Here is a 21,002-nt window from a genome sequence, read left to right on the forward strand (position 1 = left end):
CTCCACTCTCCAAAGTGACACACAAGAAGTATGAATTTGAGTGGGGAGAGGAGCAGCAGAGAGCATTTGATTTGCCAAAAGACACATTGTAGCGTGTGCTCAATTTATGGCCTTTGGAGTCAGGTGAAGTGGATTGAATTTTTCAGTACAAAACAATTATGCTAACTGGAGAGCGTGGCAAAACAAGATAAGAAATGGGTTCCTTTTGGATTTTGGAGTCGTAAATTACATGAGGCTGCTGATAGATGCACTCTTTTGAAAAGCAAAACAGTCTCCCTGAGCTGAGAAAATCAGGACGGTCTCTAGGGCCTAGGCTAAGAGCTAAGGTGCTTCATTCTTCTTGGGACTTATTCTACTACCAAAGTCTGTCTAACTTTCTTCCCCACCAAACTAATGCTCACTTGTACCATGGGACCTTCCTCACCACTCCTCCACATGCTCATTCCTCTTGCTACTCTCCTGGTAATTGGATGTTGTCCTACTGTCTGGCTGTTAGTGGTTCGGTGCATCCAGGCAACTCTCCACCAATTGTCTGTCCTCACTCCTCCAGCTTCCCAATCTGTCCTTCATGTTCTCCTCCATCATCTGTACTTTGTCCTCCTCATTGGTATTTCCTCCCTCACGTCTCTCTTTTCTGCACTTATTCTTGGCTTTGTTTACCTTTCCTCCTCACCTCTAATACAGTCTTTGCTCTTAATGCTCCCCCACTTCATCCTGCTCTCTAGCTATCTCTTCCATTTCTCCTGCACCTTCAGCTCACTCCATAACCCTTCTCTTGCTCTCTTTGCTCTCTCTACCCCCACTACTCCTGCACATCCAGCACTGTCTACCCCTCCTCAACCTGCTATCCCGACTCTCTTCTCTTCCACTTACAGCTCTCATCACACACCCTCCTCCTGCTCCATCAGCTCTCTTTCCATCCTCCGCCTCCTGTACCTCCAACTCTCTCCATACCACCCCCTCCTTCACCTTCAGCTTTCTCCTCCTTCTACACCTTCAGCTTACTCTGACCCTACTCATGCTGCAGGTTGCACTCTCATCACCTTGTCGCCCTGCTTCCCAAAACACCCACACTCATGACCATCTTCCCCAGGGCTTTTATAGAACCCTCAACTCTCCCATAGGTTGGGTCACCTCCCTAGGTTGCATCTGTGTTTGTTAATTGCTTTGTGCTTGGGATTGGTTGTGCAGTGAATAATCAGGTTTTCCATCTTTTCCTTGCTGTGCGTCTCAACCTGCAGGCATCTGTGTGGGAGTGTACTCGCAGAGTTTGTGGTGGGGCAGTGGTAGGTGTAACAAATCAAAATTATTCTCCCCTTCTCTCCAAGGGGTAGCCACCCCTTTTGTGGCTAGGGAGTATATGCAAGACTCTCCCTTAGGGTTTGGGCAAGTGGGGCCACACTGGAAGTGACCCCTTAGTGGACAAGGACTCACATTCCCAAAGGGAACTCCCTATGCAGGACACATTATCAGCATATATGTGACTGCTTTTTATCCAAAACACTGTGGGCCTCTTTAAAACTTTGCTGGTGCAGAATTAATGTGCCGGTATTGCCGTAACTGGCAAGAAGTCCAACGGGCCTCCCTAAAGGTCCCCGACAGTGGAAGACATAACTGAGACAACTAAATCACTGTCCACGAGTAAGTCCCCGGGCAGTGACGGATTACCCCCCTAGTTCTACAAAGTATACGATGCACCCTCCTGGAAGTGTTTAATGAATCATATGAGAAAGGGACACTGCCGAATAGCATGAGGGAGACACTAGTGGTACCGATACCCAAGCCAGGGAAACGAAAAGATGAGTGCGGCTCATACAGGCCACCGGCCATGCTCAATTACGAGATCAAAATATTAACGACCATATTAGCCAAAAGGCTGACAAAAGTGATAGAGACACCGCAGCGAACCTACGTCAGCTACAACACATAATAGCACAAATAAAGGACTCACAAGAATCATATGCGGTGGTCTCCCTAGATGCCACAAAAGCCTTTGACTCCATATATTGGAAGTGGTTGTTAGAGGTCCTCAGGCAATTCGGGTTGGGGGAATCCTTTATCCACTGGATAAAAATACTATATCAATCACCGGTGGCCAGGGTAAAGACCGGGAGGATGGTGTCAGGACTGTGGAACATCCAGAGGGGCACCAGGCAGGGCTGTCCACTGTCCCCAATGCTCTATATTCTGGGCCTAGAACCATTAGCCATATACATGAGGAAACAGTTCTTTGATGCTGGCATCAGAATGGGGGGCAAATACCATATTGTCTCACTGTAAGCAGACAATGTACTGCTATACCTGAGGGACCCCATCTCAATTTACCAACAATCCAAGCAGTGCTAGAGAACTTTGCCCGAGTGTCAGGGATCGCCTTCAGCAGAGAGAAGTCATGCGCATTCCTGCTGGCGGGACTGGTTGGGGTAGATGAGGCTGACCTCCCAGTGGTGGGTATCCAATGGAAGCCACACAAACTCAGATACCTGGGGGTCAACATCTGGTACACACCTGAACGGATGCACGGTGGTAACACCCAGGTCGCGGTGCATGGGCTAAGAAAATCAATGAAGTTCTGGTCCAAACTACCACTATCGGTGATGGGCAGGGCTGCGGTGGTCAAAATGATAGTATTACCAAGGTTCCTATATCTCTTCCATAACATACACTGCTACATCCCGGCCTCCTTCTTTCGATTATTAGAGAAGATAATAAGAGAGCTACTATGGGGCAATACCAGACACAAGATATCCATTAGCACGCTAAAACTACCATATAAAGCAGGAGGTATCCAACTACCAGACCTTGAAAGGTATTACTTGGCAGCCCAAATGAACCATGTGGCCAAGTGGCTAGCGGATGAGACTACCTCTGAAGCCAGACTGATCAGGCAGCCAGTGACGCCAGCGAACCTGAAAGAAACACTATGGGTTCCGGTGGGATGCCTAGGGAAGGCCCAGATTCTAGCTGAACTGGGCAGGAACATCTGGGACAGGACCCTGAAACTCACGGGGGGAGGGGAGGTGCATCCCTACTCTTCAGATATCCCAATTGCGTTAGGGGTGTGCAAGGGGAAAGCAGACCTATCCTGGATGAGAAAATGGGAGGAGTACGGCATTTACACTGGGGGGACACATACGAAGATGGGACCTTCAGAGACTTTGAATCAATGGCAGCGAAAGAGGGCCTACCCAGAGGCCAGTTCTTGTGGTACAGGAGAGTCAGAGAGGGGTCTAAGAAGCAGTGGAAAGAGTGGCCGGGTGAACCCGAACAAGACGCACTGCTAATACTACTATACAATCTGGGGGACGGGTGGAAACCAATGTCTAGGCTCTGTGCCCAACTAGCGGATAGACCCAACCTTAAAAGGCAGGCCCTGAAAACGAAGTGGGAGGCGGACCTGAGGATAGACAGAACTGAAGAAGAATGGGAGAGAATCCTAATGTACCCCCGAGAGGTGTCAAGGAACCCAGGGTTCAGACTAATCCAATTGCAGATCCTATATAGAACATACATGACACCAGGCACGATAGCCAAATTCAGTCAAAACACTAATCCCCTGCACCCCCGATGCAATTCAAAGGGGGCAGGAATGACACACATGTTTTGGAGCTGTCCGAAAACACAGATCTTCTGGGCCAAAATAGAACAGACTTGTAGGAGAGCAGGCGTTGTGCGATATGAATGGTCCCTGAATGAATGCCTCCTGGGAGCATAGCCAAGAATAAGCAAGCTGAGACATGTAGTGAAACTGATGGACATGGTATGCGTGCTAGCCAAAAGAACTATAGCTATGGCATGGGAATCCGTGAAGGGCCCACAGTACAACAGGTGGCACAAGGAACTTGAACATTGGACAGAGGCGGAAACGGCAGTATGGGGAGAATGAGTGGCCAAAGCGTGAGGAGAGGCAAGCCCAGTATACGAGGACTGGAAGGCCCTAATCTGGGATATGTTTCACGCATCAGATGACAAACCCCCCTGAGCTGCCCCTACCCACCGGAACTGCAATTGTTAATAGACAATACCCGGGGTCCTGCTGGGGAGCATTTGGACTCGGCACCTCTAGTCCGATCAGCACCAATGAGTTCCTGAAGTCTGGACTGTTCAATGGGAGGGTTTACGAACCTAAGCACGATAATGCAGCAAGCGAACACTGGTTGTTTAGTTTAGTTTGTTTATTGTTTCTTTTTCTTCCCTAAATATTGGTTACTGCTAATTCGTGTTTTTACCATGCACATGTTGACTGATACTAATAAGTGTACACCGAATTGATGACGTACAATACAAATGCCAATAAAAACATTTAAAAATAAAATTACCGTAACCGGCAAAGTACAAGTCTGCCAGTGTGGTGGAAGAATTATCTCCATCGAAGAGCTGGATCTCATTCCACCACCCTACCAGCAACAATCACTGATATTACCAGCACTGGTATTACTGGTGTCGGTAATACCAGCAAATCCCCCTATGGAGTCCAAAGGGACTCCATGGAATGAGGTTTTACACCATCACCGGTACTCGTAATCTGGTGGAAATTCCACCGGACTGTCACTAACGGTCATACGGTTTGCCGGTATCCTGGTGGATTTACCAGCAGGATACCGGCAAACTTATAATGAGGTACTGTGTTCTCCTACTCTTTTGCTATAGGCAATGGTGAATCAAACATGTTGTGTGAAGAAAAGGAGAATATCTCTGTAAGAAGGAGTTCCTTGGAAAATGAGACGAGTGGACCACAAGAGGAGAGGGAGTACAGTGAGCCGGGGAAGCCCCTGACATAATCACACCTTGGTGAGGCGGATCAGAAGGAAGCCGCAGAACCTGCAGCAGTTCAAAAAGCAACGAAGGCTGGCTCAAGACCCCGTAGTCAAAGTGTAGCAGACAACCGAGAAGCCGTTGTGAGGATGGGGAGAGAAAACCTGTTTGCCATGGGGACATGACCGCGACCATCCCGTGGTGGGCCAGACGCCCATCTAATAACGCTGAGACCGTTGCAGCAGAGAGCTCTAACAGCTCCCATTCACCAGCGTCCCTCAACCACAGCAACCAACAGAGACGTGAGGAACAGAACATTGGAGAAACCCGAGACCTAGAAGCAAGAACATGAAGCAGATTACCAGAACAAGTGCCAAGCCCCGCAACGTCACCCTAGACAAACAAAGGTACAGGGATGAACGGGAGAGGCGGGAGGCGGCCGGGCTACCTATTGTAAGGAGAGGATTGCTTGAAAGGCTTGAGGGCAACATTCAAACAGTAAATCAGAATAAGTCGATGTGTGAGGAACATATAAAGAGCTTTACAAACAATGCTGGATGGGAAACAGAGGAAAGGTGGAAACAAATACCCTGGGAAGAGGGCAAACAACCAGAGGAGCTCAGTGTTGAAGAGTGGGGAAGACAACCCATACACAATTGAATTATGATTTGAAATTACAAAGTGAATTAAATAATAAGAGAAAGAAACCAGTAGAGAAAACCCAGGAAAGGGGGATTCCTAACTCAGATAAAATCTTGCAAAACCCAAGAAAGGTTGGCTCTCAATAACATGAGAAACCTGATGGCAAAGGAAAGGCTATGAGAGAATGGACCTCATTCTAAGTGTGCCGGTCTGCAAACAACAGTGCCAGTAAGCTTAGCGGCACGGTTGTTTCCGGACCGGCACACTATAACTCTGTGGGCGGATGCCGTCCCACCCCACAGGTCAAACCTGCCGAGCGGGACGGCACCCGCCCGCAGAGTTTTCACAGAAGCACTGGCACCGTTATTAATGGTGCCAGTGCTTCCCTGGTCCCCACTCCCATGGAGTCGTATTGGACCCTATGGGAATGGGGACTTACAATTTACCGGTGCCTGAGTTTCACCCGCACGGTGACCGCTGGACCCGCAGTAAGGCCCAGGATCTACAGGAGATCGTTATAAGCATAACAAGAAAAAGAGTAAAAGACATATGAACAGTTGGGATGAGCTCGAAGGAGCCATGAAAGAAATTCCAAGAAAGTGTCAGAGAAGATCAGCATAAGCAACATATTTCTAAAACAGAGACATTTTGTTTATTGACAATATATTGATTTTGTTTATTGACAATATAAAGACCCAAGAAGAAAACCCTGAGAGAAAGCCGCAGCCAAGAAGATGCAAAGAGAAAAGACCATGAGATGAGAGGCATTCTTCTGGCTAACGTTAGTTGTTTGTACTAGTGGCAAGGTCAGGAAGAGTTAGGATTAGAACTGAAGACATTTACTTTGGACTTCCTGATGAGCACCTTTGCTTACTTTAGTAAGGCAGGGAAACCCCTCTAGCAATAGGGAGAGATAGGCCTTTTCTTTATAATTTAATTGAAAGTCAACATGTCCAGAATGTGTCAGACTCCTTCTTCCGACCCGCCACACAGGTCAGGCAACTGGTTCACAGACTATTTGCAGGCTGTGACATCTGTGGGAGCTCATCTGCACTAGTAATTGCGATTTTCTCATTCACACTTGTTAATGTCCGTGAGCCTGCATTGAATCAGAACACAGTGACCGTCTCTGGCACATCTAGCTAAAGATTTAAAGGGCAGGTAGGAGGAATAGAATATCTGTGGTAATCCACTTCCCAGTGCCTCTGATGTTGTGTGTGGAGCATGGGGGTTATCCCTATACCGTCCTGGGACGCCACAATATTAGCAGGGGGTTTTGTCTTAGCCTTCAAGTTGCTCCCGCACACACCATCAGTGCCATGCAGGGAAGAGACAAGCAAAAAGCCTTTGTAGAGCAGGTTAAGATGGGTTGAGGTATAATTATATGGACATTGAGGAGGCTCAGAAAGAAGAGAAGGAAAGCAAGATGTAGAGGACACAATAGAGGTCCCCTTTAGCATGAGACCATTGCAGATCGTCTATGAATTAGTCATGGACAAGAACCATGGCCCTGTGTCAGGGACGTTGTAAGTATAGCCAAGAACAACCTAGTGAGAAAGTGAGATTTCCTGCCTCTTGGTGGATGCTATGGGTCGTACTTTTACTGTCACCCACTCCCGAAAGCAATTTTCATGGCCACAGGCCCCAGAACACAAAAACCACACCATCTAGTGATGGGGGCAATGGGTCACTTGACTCACTTAGGTCCCTTTGGGACCTATAAACACAGGGGCCCTGGCTGGAATAGAGATGTGGGTAGGAGCACTTTATTTCAGTGCAGGAGTGCTTTTATTTTACAAGAACTTTCCAGGTCACCTATTACCACCAGTCACCACATAAGCATTGAGGGCGAACACTGACTCGAGCGACCTCACCCCTGGGAGGGCTGCAACCGTGCCCCAACCTCTCACCAGAGACCAGGTGAGCGTAACAGCAATCTTTGTCAAGGCCTAGCGAGCAAGTGCAGAAGGGCCCCTAGAGACCCAGGAGAGGCTCTTCCTGGGGATGAGGAAAAGAAGCAGATGATCAACGGAAGGAAGGGCCAGGAAGAGCCTTTGGCGCACTCAGACCCCCAATATTGTGCTTAACGGAGAGTATAGCCTGGAAGGGATGCCTAGATTGAAAATGACAAACGCCAGAGTCTTTTGTGGAATCCCAGAGATTTTGTGTTGAACCCAGAGATTTCTTTGAACACAGAGACTTTATTGGTGCAAGCTTCAAAATGCAATCCCATTGTTGGGTTACATTTTCATGGCCCAACAGGTAAACTCTCTCTTTAATGGTATTCATTGCACTGATCTGCAAGTCCAGGGATAATGTGGCATTAAGAACCCTCCAAAATAAGTACCTTTTTAATGTGACAGGGTAAATGTGAAACCCACAGGGTCAGAAATCCATCTGTCTGTAAGGGGCCTACAGATGCTACTGCAGCTGGTGGTAGAGGATAATGTCAGTTAAGGGACAGAGATAGTGTGGAGGCTATATTGTATAGGACACCACAGTTAAAGACATCACTGGAAGAATATAATGGTCCCAATATTGAACAATTAAATCATATCAACGATGATGCCTTCAATTCCTAGGCTAGCCTCAGAAGCACAAGCACAGCAACAGCATTAGCACCAGTAGAACATGAAGTGTGCTAATGATCAATGATGTTGCATCCAAAAGTAGCAGCAGTAGTAGTTGGCCCTGAACCAGCACTGATAAGAGACACTCCAGCAGGTATGTGTCACACGGTTGACATGAACTTAGACAATAAAGGCTAAACGAAGGGCTATGTATAAAACAATATTTATTAGGGAATATGTACAAATTATGCCAAAATAACAAAGGATGTCCCTCCTTATCTCCTACTACCATCTCCTCCTTTCTAGTGGTGTTCAAATCGCCCATCTCTCTCAGCAGGATTCTTAGTAAATTCAGTGTCCTTTCTCTCACTCTCCCTCACCTTCCTTTGCCACCGCTCATTTTATCACTATGAGCCAGCTCCTCATTGAGCCTTTCGTTCTCCTCTGCCTGACCTCCTACCAAACCTCTGTTTACTGAGTTTTCTGGGTTCCTCTCCCACAACCTCCAGTATTCTCATTCCCTGCCCTGTCTCCTGTGAGGCTCTGGCCAGTTGTCCTCTTCTTTTCCTTTCCCTCTGTGTCTTTCTCACCCCAACCATGTGGGTCTTTTGCTGAGCTATCTGGGCCCCTCATCCTCCAGCCTTCTGGCCCTTCTTCACCCAACCTCCTGTCTTTTCCTTCTCCATTCTCCTGGGACTTCTCTCACCCACTATGCTGGCCTTACTTCCTTTAGTCCGCCAGGTATATTTCTCCTCAGTCCCTTGGGTCATGCCTGCTGGCTTATAACCCTTCCATACCACAGCCTCCTGCCTGGGTCTTAGTTCAGACCTCCCCGCCTCTTTCTGCTCCAGCTTTTCCACCCGTTCCATCTCCAACTCCTTCCTGGCACCTCTCCAGCCAGCTCTGAATGAACCCTTCATCCTAACCCTACAGCCTTCTGGCACACGCCCTGTCTTTTATAGAACCTTGGCCCCTTTCTTCCAGCCTTTCTGATGTGTAGGCTGGTATGGGGATTGGGTGTCAGGCTCTGCTCCGATATGGGATGTGGGATTGGCTCCTCCCTCTACTTAGGCAGTTTTCTCTATTCCTGCTACATCTTGGCACTGCCTGTGAGCCCCTCTCTGTGGTAAGGGAATTCAGAGGTGTTTCTTCAGGCTGCTAGTATAGTGATTGGGCGGGGAACGCCACTTCCGAGTATGGCTTTCAGTTCTGATTTGGGACTTGAATCTGGCTACTCCCTCCTCTTCAGCGGTCCTCTCTGGTTACTGCCCCCGGGGTGGACTCCCTTTACCTGTCTGTTTTTAACTATACAGGTGTGGAGGCATTGTGCCATAGCTGGCTCTCTTCCTCCCAGGTTTCCCATTCTAATTCAGGTCCCTTTTCTTCCTCTCAGTAGTTTTAATTGTAATGTCTGTACCCACGCTGAGTGTGCAGGCTTCAATGGACTGCTACTACTCAATTTCCTTATAGAGCAGGGCAAGGTGGCAACATAGGATAAAAGGTAGTTGGTCGTTCTCAAGAGCTGCCATTTTGCTCTACACGAACACGCCATTAGATGCGCTTCTATCACACATGCAATTTATCCCTGGACTAGTAGCATTCAGATCTGACTGATTTAAAAAGCACGGCAACACGAAATCTTGTTCACAACGATTGTATTTGACCGCAGAATTTTCCATTTCAATCCACAACTGAATTCGGGACAGACTAGTCGCTCAGACCAAGTCAATTCAGCACCTAGAACACAGGACTTGAGAACGACCAGCGAGGTCGAGACACGTGTCGGCTGTTGCTTTGATAAAATAAAACAGGCTAACTCAAGCCGGGAGAACTTTGCATCAATCACGTCTTGGAATCTACTCTGACACTTTAAGAAATTAATTTATGGACATTGATAACTTGAAAGATTTTGTCCTGAGCGCGAGTAGACATCCCTGGAACTCAATTTAGACAAGGTGGCAACATGAAAAGCCCCTGCCCGCAGGTTGCATGGTGGAGGTAGCCAGGGGATCCTCCCCAGTTCACCCCTGGGCCCACCTGCACTTGCCCGATCTGAATGACACCTGGCCTAGTAGGATCGTTTGTCTGTCTTCCCCTTGTTTCCCTCCCTCCCTGCCTCGTCGCGCCTTGAAACACTTGTGTATAGGCGCGTTACAAATACCATATCATATCATATCATATCAGTATCATGTGACTTGTGATGGATGGCACCTTTACTTCATTTTTTATACCGTGCCACAAATCCGAAGGCCTCAGGGCGCACATAACACAAGATACATGCAGACAACAGCAAAGTGAACGGCAGGCCAACTAAGGAGGATAACTAACATACTTCTTCATTAAAGAGGTGGGTCTTGACAGCTTTTTTTTTTTTAAACATGCTAAGCAGGGAATGGTCCATAAAGTGAGGGGGAGCTCATTCCAAGCATGAAAGGCTGAAAAAACACACTCCTCCAAATTTCTGCAGTTTATACCATGGCAGAGCTAACAATTGTGCATCATTTGATCCTAAAACTCAGAGATGTATTGAGGCACAGAGCCATTGAGGCATTTGTGTGTTAGAGTTAATGTTTTATGGAGGATTCTGTTCTTAACTGGTAGCCAGTGCAAATCCCGCCTAGCAGCAGAGATGTGATATTTACCCAGTCCACGAACAACCCAGACAGCCCCATTCAGAGTGGTTTGCAGCTTGCTTACATTACCGGCAGACATACCAGCCAATAGGCTGTTACAGTAATCAAGATTTGTGTTGAAGAGAGCTGAGACAACAACAGTTCTGTTCTCAGAAAGGTATGGGAAGATTTGCTTAAGCAAAGTAGTTAAATAGGCACAAGGGAAATGAAGATTGGAGTTATACTTGTTAAAGGTAGGTTGCGAGTCAAGAAATACACCCAAGGTTTTTACGTGGGGAGCCACTGGCATGAAACAATCAACAATCATAAAGTTGAGAATCAGCAGTTCTGTCTTACTATCGTTAAGTGCCACTGAGTTCCAAGCCATCCAGGACCGTATTGAAGCATAGATTTTATTAACAACCAAGGTGTCAAGGACGTGATCACCAGACAGCTCGAAACAAATCAGGGTATCGTGTGCGTAGTTTGTGTGACAGACTCCAATGCGGTCGAGTAGGTCAAACAAAGGCCTGGAGTAGAGATTAAACAGTGTGGGAGAGAGGCACAAGCCCTGTTGAACACCGCATGTAAGCTGTACAGGGGAGGCTTGAAAGTCCTCCACTGCCACCCTGGCCCGATGTGGACCGAAGAAAGACTTGATCCAGGATGTGGCACTTTTTTACCAATATAAGACAGTCTTTTGATGAGCAAAGAATGGTCCACAAGGTTGAATGCGGCGGACAGATCGTGAAACATTAGAATTGCCATATGACCACTATCGATAATGCCTGTGATATTCTATTTTAGATCAAGGAGAACCGTCCTGGTCCCGTGTTTGACTCGAAATCCCAACTGTCACCCCCCCAGGTTATTATGTTTCTCCAGGAACTCCTGCAGCTGAGTATAGGCAAAGCTCTCCAAGATTCTAAGGAGGAAATGAACATTGATGATTGGCCTATAATATCCAGTAACTACAGGGTTCAGGTTGTCCTTCTTAAGAAGTGGGGTAATCCAGACCTCCTTCAGTGTTGTTGGAACACAAAATTCGGCAAAGGATGCATTGACAATCCAGGTGATCCAAGGGATAAGAGCCATGGAGTCCTTAATGATACTCACTGGGCGTAAATCTCCAAAGAAGGAAGTGGATTTCATGCCACTTATAATGGCCTGAACTTCACTCTCAAAAACTTGAGAGAAGCTAAACAAAGCATGATCCTCCAAAGATGGCTGGTCTGATGAAATCACAAGTTCAATTGGGCAGCCGAACAGATTGCCCGGGGCCAGTTTACGTGTTCTTATAGGATGTTGGCCAGAGATTTTCTGATCACTTCGTCCTGTATTGCTTTGCAACAAGAACTACTTTTTTCAATCATGGACCTCTTATTCTCCCCTTTGCGGTTCTCTGAGGATAGCAAAGAGCTCCCTAGAGCTTGATTTTGCCTCCAGAATTCTGGAATTGTAACTGGCTGTTTGGCTGACAAATGGCTCGCGTATAGACGGCCGTGGCATCTTCGTGCTTAAGCAGAGTGTCAGGGCAAGGGTTTTTTCACCAAAACCGCTCACTGGCTTGTTTCAGTTTCCTGCCTGCAATGATCTCATTTTTTAACCATGTTATTTTATTAGTCCTGTTTTTGAAAGTTTTCACCCAAGTGGGAGCTAGGGTGTTGACTGCCTCATTAACAGCCTGTTGGAAATGTATGACCAGATCATTGACGTTGCCAGATGGAGACAGTCTGAAAAGGTGAGGGGTGACAATGGTTGCCAGAGCCTCAGGAGTAACTCTCTTAAAGTTTCTGACCTTCTCGATTCTACTGGGAGGGACCGTCAAGCACAAAGAACTCAATGGTAGTAGTCAGTCAAAAAGAATTATGTGGTAGTCAGACTAGGGACAAGGAGTAACCACAGTGGGAGGAATCTCAATGTTGTAAGTGTGATGAATCTGATGATGTCACCAGTCCTTTCCTAGAGATAGCTTCTCCTCATGTGGCCAGAGGACAGCAGCTGCTAACTGATCCTGACCCTGGGGGTGGCTATGTGAGGGAGGATCACATGAGGGGAGGAGACCCTCAGAGGGATGGGCAGGCATCATCAGATGAGACATGGTATCCGCACTTTCCTTTTAAGGAGACCCCCTCTAATCCCCATGCCTTAATGGCATATCGTGAGAAACCCTCTCAACATCCTGTAAAAGCTGCTGACAGACTTCATGAACATTTTCCACCTTTTGACCCAACATGTACTGAGACATGGGAGAGGACTGCAATGAGCATGAGTGTGAACCATAATCTGCAGTCTAGTTTTCTGAAGAATGTTGTTTGGTCCAAGACACTTTCCAGCCTGGAGGCGGGAGTTTAAATCAGGGACTGTGAGAAAATGGAGGGACATTCTTTTTTCAAATGTCGGCTTGGAAAGAGTTGTGAGGGTCAGGGTGCAGGGCAGACCAGATGGCATCCAGGTCCTGGAACAAACCCTGAAGACAGGCGAGTGGCGGTGGCGAGAGAGGGAGCCGACCAAAGCACTGCTGGCCGGTCGGGCAACCCTGGAGGAAGACTGGACTGAGTGCTGTGGCTGCAGAGCATTGCCAACGAGAAGAGGGACAGAAAGGCAGGCTCCAGATCGGCCTCATTGGGAGGTGGTTCTGGTTGTCTGTGGAGGCACCCAAAGGTGAAGGAAGTCGTGGCAGGAACTGCAAGCCAGAGCAGGCTTCGTTCCGATGCGAGGAGTGAGAACGATCCATGCCGCTGACTGGAGAAAGCCTCTCCTGTTCAGCGGATACTGACGCGAGTACCCGAATGTGTGCGAATGCAGAGATAGAACGCAGATGATGTTGGTGAACCCAGATAGGAAAAGGGGGTGTCGAACTAACGCAATGTGCACTTGAAAGAGTGAATTGGTTGCCAGAGTGGGGAAAGAGAGTAATCATCATTGGAATTAGTGTTATCTTCATAGTCACAGTACTTTGCCATAAAGTAACCCGGGGAAAGCCCAGGCCCGCTTGTACTGACGTAAGAAAGAGAAATTAAAACACAAAGTCCTGGCAGGAGAGTAGAAGAGTGGATCTGGGAACCGCACCCATAAAAAATTGTGTTGTGTGAAAGAACCTGGCAGGGGAGTATACCAGGTGTCTTATGAGTCTGGGACCCGCACCTAATTTGTATAATCTTAAAAGAAGAATTCTAAGAAAGACGCATGCCCTTAAGATTTGAAACTGTAGTAAATGTGAAAAAGGCCTGGGGAAGGGAATACTTTTCTCAAGAGTCAATTGTGGTACAGGAGGAAGGAGTTATCCTCTTGAACTATAAAGAACTTGGTAGTTCTTTGAAATTTTGTTTTGGTGGGGAGAATCCTGGGGAAGGGAGCCATTCCCTCTGGAACTGGAAACATTATCCATTTGGAACTTTTTGTTGGAGTTATACCTTTTGTTGAGCTTGACGATTTGTGTACTTTCTAAGCAATACCCTTAACACCAGAGAGTTGGTTTTAGAATGTGAGGACTAGGATAGGAATATAGGGATTCAAACACAGGACGTTTTTGCTTTGGACATCTAGACACTTGACAGACCTTAGTTAGTTTTGGTTGTGGTAGGGAAATACCTCCTAGATTAGGGACAGTTAGGCATTTTCCCTCTCTTTTATTATTTCAATAACACTCTTGAACAACCACCATGAATCCTCAGAGTCTGTGGGAGTCATTACGACCCTGGGGGTAGGGGGTTAATGGGGCCGGTAGAGCTGCCGGCCCCATCAACCCCCTACCACCTCATTACGAGGTCTCCTCGCGGGACCCGCTAAGGACGCTTGGTTCTACCAGGCGACCTTAGCGGGTCCCGCGAGCAGACCAGCATGCTAACAACGGGCCCGTCATTAACGGGCCCGTTGTTAGCATGCTCCCCATTCCCATAGAGCCCTATGGGGGCTCGAATGGGAATGGGGATGGGTTCCTGGAATGGGGAAATACCGGGCCCTCCAAGGTCAGAATGGCCCGGTATTTCTCCATTCCAGGAACCCGGACCCGGTACCCGGAATGGGAGTAGCCATGCCGCAAATAGCGGCATGGCTACCTCCAGGGTCGTAATGACCGCCTGTGTCTCATTCATGGCTCCTCACATAAGTCAAAATCCAGTCAAGTATGTTGCCATCTCTATGGGTAGCAGTTTTCACATGTTAGCTGAAGCCTCTAAGTCACTTGTAAGGGATGTGGCCTTAGAGTCCTGATCATTCTTAAATCATAGATTGATGTCCCCCAACAACAACAATTGGGAGGAAGGTTTCATTATTTCACTACAAATGCCTAGTAATTGTTCTTCAACGGGTGGCATTTTGTGAGGCAGTCTGTATAGGATCAAGAAACTAATGGAGGTGTGAGTATCCAAACTAAGTTTCACTAGTAAGGCCAATTATCTGGCAACAACACATTAGAGATATGCACCTGTCCCCCTTAGCGACCCCACCATCCACCAAACAAGTTCAGGCAGGGGACTTTGTCACATATGCTAGTGCCACTTCATCCTCATATGATGGCACAGAAGCCCAACTAAATGTATCATTGTTGTTTCCAGATGTTTGCCTTATTGTGTGGCTGCGCTTTACAAGACTATGGTTGCAAAAGGCTTATTGGAAATGGAACTACAGAGAGATTTAGAAGGTATAATATGCCTCTTTAAAAATAACATTGCTTTAACTACTGTACATTTCCTAAAGTAGCGAATAGAACATCCATCACGAAAAAGCATGATATTATATGTAAATATTGAGATGGCTTTCAGGACGTCTTATGATAGATGCATTTAAGAAGACCATCTTCTATAAAACATTTCAGTTAATGTACCTCTACTTGTAATGTATTTGTTTTTGATCACATATGCCAGACACGGGTCTTGCTAGACAGGAATGCTAAGTGAGTTGTCCCGAAATTATGCAAAATAATTTAGCAAAATAGATTTCCTGGAGATGGTGCATTGCAGTGATCTATATAGACCACTTAGAAGTTTAATTCATCCATCTGGTTTTTGCCTATGTTCGAATTACTCTCTCCTTTTCTAGGGCCATTGATCCCCTTTATTTTGCATTCTGGTCCTCTCATGCATCCCTCACATCTGATGTCACTTAGTAAACATGCCATTTATTTGGCTTTAATAGTAATCCTTTTAAACTTCTTAGGAATTCTGAAGACCTAAGAACCTGAGCAGAGGACTTGTTGCACCTCCTCTCAACACACTTTAAATGATATGTGTTGGCTAAGGCTTATGATATTTAACCAATGTGAAGCGTTGCCATTACCCGATGTAAACCCTGGATTCTATCTTTTTGTTCTGGCCACCTTTTGTGTGTCCCTTAGGCTACACCTTTGGGTATAAGGAGCATGCACATTCTGACAGCACCAAGATAGTATTGGATGCTTGTATGACCTGCCAGAGTTGCAAGTTCAAACTTCCAAAGTGCAAAGCTAGTCTTCATTGTACAATATTAATATGCCAAATCGTATTACTTCTACAGATTAACTCCTATGGGTCAGAGCCTATGAAGTGATAAGATTGAGTGTTTTCCCTTCCTTTCATGGTGCGAAAAACAGTCATATTCTTGATGACGGACCATCACAATAATGGTGGATGGATCTGATTTTCCCCAATACTCTTTGTAAAAGAAGTCTGTCTGAATTGTGACTTGTCAGAGAGTAAGAGCTATTGCATTGCATATAATGACATTACTCCTGTGGCTAGGTTAATCCAGACAGAGGGTGTCTGTCAGAAGCAAGATGATATGCGTTCATCACCTGGGGGTTAATTTTGTAATTTAGATTTAGGGGAACTATTGAAAACAACCTACTGCCTTCAAGTATATATTTTACGACTATCTGACTACTTTTCTTCCTGGTAACAGACATTGCCCCATGAACAGAACTTGGTTATGCCACATTGTTGTGTATCATGCATCACGTGTATATATTTGTATTCCAGCCCTGTTGCCAGAAAGGAATCTGTTGTAAGCCCAGTGATTGTGAAGGAGATAGAGCCTGCCTCTCCATCTAAGACCAACCTATTAACTGCATCTATTAAGGAGGTGGAATCAAAAGAGGTAGTAACGCGAGAGCAGGAAGTCATAAGTGTTGATACACAACCCACCGAACCAGCACCGAAGGAGGAGGTCATCCGTCCCAGGTGAGACATCAAACAAACCCATTTATTATTCTGGTTGACACTTAATCTGAATGCTTGCTTACTGTCCCTTAGAATCATCATAGGTTGTAAGCTTCAGCATTGTTACAAGGCCTGCAGCTTCAGTGAAATCCCTCTTATAATTTTGAAAGGATGAGTGAGTAAATAATCTTGAATATTGAGCACTGTGAACTGAATCCCCTGTAGGTGTGCCCAATTAGGGGTACACAGACACCAAGAACTAAGTAGTGTGAAGGGGGTGATTGGAGTCCATAAAAAGGCTAATCACAAATTGCAAGTAAAATTTGTCTTCATTAACACAAGAAGTCCTTTAGGAAACAAACTCACATTTTAAATGGCTTTCTCTTTAACGGTTGAATACACTATTACTGGCATAGATAGATTGTGGCTGCAGTCTTGTGCAAGTGATTTACAGTGACCATTACTGGCATAGATAGATTGCGGCAGCAGTTTCATGACAGTGTTTGGCAGACTGTAAATCACTTTCCTGAAGCTGTGGCCACAACCAATCTATGATAGTCAAGGTCACTGTAAATCATTTGCACAAGGCTTTGGCCGCAATCTGTCTATGCTAGTCATAACGTGGTTTACAGTGACCATTACTGGAATAGCTAGATTGTAGCCGCAATTTAATGAAAATGTTGTCAAATATATTTATTTTGTGACATGGCATTTACTGGATTTTTTGACGTGTTGTCCTAGGGAATCAATTGTAAGTTGTATGGCTTTTTACTCCATTTCTTTCAAAAACAGTGCTGTTAAAAGCATAATTTCATCACAATATGTTACATATTTTCTCGTGGGAAGAATACCCTTGCTCCTCTTGCGGGGGTGGATAGTAGGAATCAAATTATAAGGCAGCAGGGTTGCGCTTTAGAATATACTACAAAATACAAATAATTCTGTAAGCCACTGTTGCTTTCAAATGATCAAACTTGCCCCGGTTGTCAACTTGATTTCTTCAGCAGAGCAGAATACAACATCAAGGGCCTCATCACGAGTTGGGCGGTATCCCGGCTGTAATACTTCCTAACTGTAAGAACGTTAGCACCAACCAGTCTGGCGGTAGTACCGCCGGATCACTGGTTTGGTGTTAACTGTAAATCACCATTCCCCATTGGGTCTATTGGATACAATGGGGCAATTTCAGCACTAATATTGCACGCTAATGCAGCCCATGGTAATAAAGGGCGCTAAATGGGATTTTTCCCCTCCAGAAAAAAGCTGGAGGTAAAACAGCCCATTTAGCACCCAACTGGTGATAAGGCCAGCCCTTAAATGCGGTGGTAATACCGTTACTGCCACATTTAAGGGCTACTGCCCAACTCGTGATGAGGCCCCAAATGTTCGGCTGTGGGCAGAGTTTAACATCCCCTGGATGAAAACCAAGAGCGATATCCCTAGTGGCGGAATGGAGTAGCAGTGTCAAGGGTGGCGTTCCTCTTCACTTGAGCTCTTCAATGATTGTCATTTTCACAGACCAGATTCAGAGCAACATTCCTACAATTCTGGTTGCAGTGGGTCTGGAGCAGGGTGTGTGTTTGGATGTGTGCTGTGAAATTTTATGAAACATTGATCTGTTAAAATATATGTGTTTTGTTCCCTTACATCTTTGTCAGAAAGGTTTATATTATATTGTTCTTAAAGTCAACGAATGCAGACAAGGGTCATTCAAATAAGTACATTTCTAAGCAATGGGTACAAAAGACAATGAAAAGAAGGGGTGTGGGGCTGGAGGTTTTCCTTTAAAGGTCAAATATGTGTGTACCCCCGCTCCCTGTTCATCACGTCACCCCTTGCCCCGAACCCTAGTGTTGAATATATTTATTTTTGTCCTAGCAGAGTTTGAGTAGAAGGTTTATGTTTATGTTTATTAGGTTTACATAGCGCGTTAATCCAAAGCGCTTAACAGTATATCAACAAGGTACAATAATGAAATAAGCATATTTACAATCATGAAACAAACCAGTGATACAATATGTAGAACAATTTACTTAGATGGAGCGGAAGAGGGAAGGGGGGAGGGAGGGGAGAGGAGATAGGTAAGGAAGGTTTCAATTGTCTGATTTGATTTCAGTGGGAGCGAGAAGAAGGGGAAGGGAGGGAGAGGATGGGAAGGGGGACAGGGGAGCTGGGGAGGAGAGAAGGTAGGGAAGGAAAGTCAGGGGGGGGAGTGGAGAAGAAGGGCTTTCCAGGAGGAGCGGAAGGATGAGTAGGTAGGGGTGGAACGGATAGAAAGAAGTAAGGAGTTCCAATGTAGGGGGGCCAAGAGGTGAAAGGAACGGAAGCGTTAGGTGGCACATGGGGCAGGGGGTAGTGTGAGTAAGAAGAGATCAGCTGAGCTGAGAGAGCGGGAGGTAGAGTAAAATGAGAGGAGGGAAGAGAGATGGGGTGGTGAGGTCATGGAGAGATTTAAAGACCAGAAAAAGGAATTGAAATTTTAGTTGTGAGAGGAAGGGAAGCCAACCAAGTTGAGAGAGTGAGGTGGAAATAGAATCTTGAGGACCAAGGAAACAGAGTACGGATAGAGGAGTGGTAGATGGATTTTAGGGAAGTCAGATTAGAGACAGGGAGTCCAAAGAGGAGCTAAGAGAAGTAGAAGAGGTGGGAGAAAATAAGGGAGGAAATTAAGAGTTTAGGCGTGGAAGGAGAGGGAGGAGTCAATGTAGAGTCCAAGATTGCGGGCATGGGTGGAGATGGGGAGATTGGAAGGGGGAATACCCTTTCCCCCATTGCCATGGGGCAATGCTTGCCCATAACGAACTGAACTGCACATGTGCAATTTTTGCTGAATGTGGGTTTTACGCCCTGCAAAGGGCACTGGAACAAGGACGTTGAACTGAGGCGAATGGATACTGCCAGTATAGACCAGTCGTCACCAAGGACCCTTCAGCGGCACAGGAAGTTGCTAAAGGAGGACGAAACCAGTAGCTGTTTTGTGCAACTGTTAACCCAGAGGTGGGACATCATGTGCCGTTGCTCGGCATAAACACTGACAATGGGCTTTGTTTTGGACAAAGAGAGGTATTGTTTTAGGTGGGAGGTGGTGGTACGTTTTTCTGGAAACTTCGAAGGTCGTGGGCCCCGGAGAATATTAAAATAATTAATATGGAGGGTCGGAAGAGTTAGTTGCTTGGGAATGGTTAATGGCTAGAATGCTGTGCATTTGTCTTGCAAGCAAACTAATACATCCTTTTGCTTAACCAGAACTACATTTGAAAGGAAATCTTTTTCTGATGTTCACAGATTGGGGCCACAATTTGGACCTGTCTCGCAACGTGGTACGGCACCAGACCTGTGGGCGGCATGAGACAGGCATGGTATCATGAGAGAAACACAGACAGAATGATTCAAATTAATGTAAACCTTTATTTTGTAAAGAAAGGGGTTTGGAGACTGCATAACTTGCCCTAGGTCTATAATGGGAGTAGTCTTGACCATCCACAAAAATATAAATCCAAAGTCAATCAAGTTTGTCAAAACAAAAGTGTCTGTGTTAAACCTATGCTTGCCCTCACACTCTAATACAATAATGTGCATGGGATTGGACTACATTAAAAGGGTGCTTCAAAGTAAAGGTCAGGATAGTATTGGAGCTGGTCCACATCTCAGCATGCGTTTCTTGGCTTTCAAAGGCACTGCATAAAGTTATTTTTACAAAGTTCAAATAGTTCTGGTCCACAAGTTCAAAGTTCCTTTAGGTAACAATTCCTCTGCGTCACCTCTCCTCAGGAAGTCTGCTACTTATCATTAGTTCACAAGACTTTCACAGTTCCCAACAGGTTGGTGTATTGGTGTATCAGAGCCTTTCGACAACGCCCAGTATTCCTCAGCCCCAGGCGTGACCACTCTGACACCTTGGCTCTCCTCACAGTTATTCAGCAGTTCAATGTATCAGAGACTTTCGATAAACACACCGTACTTCTGGCTGTGTGTAGAACCACTCTAATGCTTAGGCCTCTCTTACAGTTTTCTCTTCTCATCGTGCCCCCAGCACCATTTTGCAGTTAACTCTTGGCTTACTTTCATCAGCGTGCACCTGGCACCTTTTTACAGTTCAACTTCAGCTTTTCTGAATATCGTGCGGCCAGCACCTTTTTACAATTCATAACCAAGTTTTCACGGGCTCTCTGCATGCCTTTTCCCTCCAGCATAGCCCCCCTTCACTTGCTTCCATATTCGCTCTCTCCATAAACCACTCATGTACACAATAATGTCTCTGTTCTCTAGAGCTCCTTTCACCATGT

At 46.1% G+C, this 21,002-nt stretch overlaps 1 protein-coding gene across 1 annotated transcript in view; it reads left to right on the forward strand.

Moving 5' to 3' along the window:
• KIF9 (kinesin family member 9) overlaps positions 1 to 21,002 on the forward strand; it is a 1,188,236-nt gene that overhangs the window by 951,501 nt on the left and 215,733 nt on the right. The window contains exon 16 of the mRNA XM_069645790.1: positions 16,537 to 16,737. Coding sequence (XP_069501891.1) covers positions 16,537 to 16,737 — 201 coding nt within the window. The remainder of the gene's footprint in view (positions 1 to 16,536; positions 16,738 to 21,002) is intronic.

This window comes from Ambystoma mexicanum, chromosome 2p (genome assembly GCF_040938575.1).
Source record: "Ambystoma mexicanum isolate Mex_15411 chromosome 2p, UKY_AmexF1_1, whole genome shotgun sequence".
In the NCBI taxonomy this organism is placed as follows: Eukaryota; Metazoa; Chordata; class Amphibia; order Caudata; family Ambystomatidae; genus Ambystoma; species Ambystoma mexicanum.